The sequence below is a fragment of the Eimeria mitis genome, genomic scaffold, assembly GCF_000499745.2.
Source record: "Eimeria mitis Houghton genomic scaffold, Emh_scaff247, whole genome shotgun sequence".
Taxonomy (NCBI): Eukaryota; Apicomplexa; class Conoidasida; order Eucoccidiorida; family Eimeriidae; genus Eimeria; species Eimeria mitis.
The window spans coordinates 24,571-25,856 of NW_013570808.1; the positions used below are offsets into that span (position 1 = coordinate 24,571).

At 48.1% G+C, this 1,286-nt stretch overlaps 1 protein-coding gene across 1 annotated transcript; it reads left to right on the plus strand.

Moving 5' to 3' along the window:
• Positions 1-162: 162 nt before the first annotated feature.
• On the plus strand, positions 163-1,138 carry EMH_0005270 (cytochrome b5, putative; the record flags this gene model as incomplete). Its single annotated transcript, XM_013497101.1, has 3 exons — positions 163-322; positions 637-785; positions 977-1,138. 3 exons carry the CDS (start codon positions 163-165, stop codon positions 1,136-1,138), a joined length of 471 nt encoding a protein of 156 aa, XP_013352555.1.
• Between the last annotated feature and the right edge of the window lie 148 nt (positions 1,139-1,286).

Consider the following 1,286-nt stretch of genomic DNA (forward strand, 5'->3'; position numbering starts at 1 on the left):
TGCTGCTCTCCTTTCTAGGTCCCCCGTTCCGTGTTTGTAGCACGGAGGGCTACCAACAGTCCTGCTATTGCGAGCGAGGCATCGCAGGTGTTGTTGCAGCCGCTTGCAGCAAAAGCAAAGAAATAAACCTGCAAAGCATCATCATACGCCAAGCAAAACATCATGGAGGATCTACTAAAGCTACCCGAAATTTCTTGGGAGGAAATAAAAAAACACACAGACGCGCAGAGTTGTTGGTGTGTATTCTATGGCCTGGTCTATGACTTGACCAAATTCCTGAAAGACCACCCGGGGGGCCATCACGTAATCCTCGAAGTTGCAGGTATTCCCTCACGCCAGACGCCGCGATAGTTTGTTTTTTGTTTCCGTTTTTTTTTTTAGGTGTAGGATGTGCTGCAGCTGCCGATTCGCTGTGGTTGCTGCAGAATGTCGGTGCTGTGCAACATCAGCATGCTGCACAGCATGCTGTTGTTGTGGCTGCAGCATATCTGTGCTGTGCAACATACTACATGCGTTTTTTTCGCCAACTTCTCGTCGCAGTGCGTGTCTTTTCTGCATCTCTTCTGGTGTGTCGGCTTGGGGTGGGAAGAAGCCGGTATAACGCGGCGGTTTCGTCTGCTGTGGCGCTGCCTGCAGGCCAAGACGCAACGGATTCATTTGAAGATATCGGGCACACACTCGACGCTCGCGCGATGGCTGATGAGTATCTTATCGGCAGAGTAAAGGGAGAAACGAATATACGCAGATGCACCCCGCCAAAGGCGAAGGAATCATCCGGGGCATCGGTGCGTGTGTTCTTTTGTTGAATGTGTATATACACCGCTAGGTTTTACAGTTGCCCCCCACAAAACACTCCGACTAACGGATAAGTTCCCGAAGTTCCCGAGTATTTTTAGTTTGCTTCGTTCCCGTTCGTTGTCGCTGTTTGCCTGCTTTTATTTGCATTGCTGCGCCGTGTGTGCTTGCTTTCTCGCAGAATTCTGGCGGTAAGGGCAAGGGAGGAAACACGTCTACGAGTCTGATAGTGGTGATGGTTGTTGTTGCTTTAATTGGCATCTGGGCGTACTACCAATTTCAAGATGACAGTAGCAGCTTGTACCGACAGATATCTACAGCCCCGCAACCCGCAATCGAATGACGAGATTCTGTCGTCGTCCTCTTCAGTATCTAACGGATCAGCAGGACAATATATTTATATATATACATATATACATATATATATGTGTATATATATATGTATATATCTAGTTTAGTAGAAGCCGATGCACACAGGACAAATTTGGGTC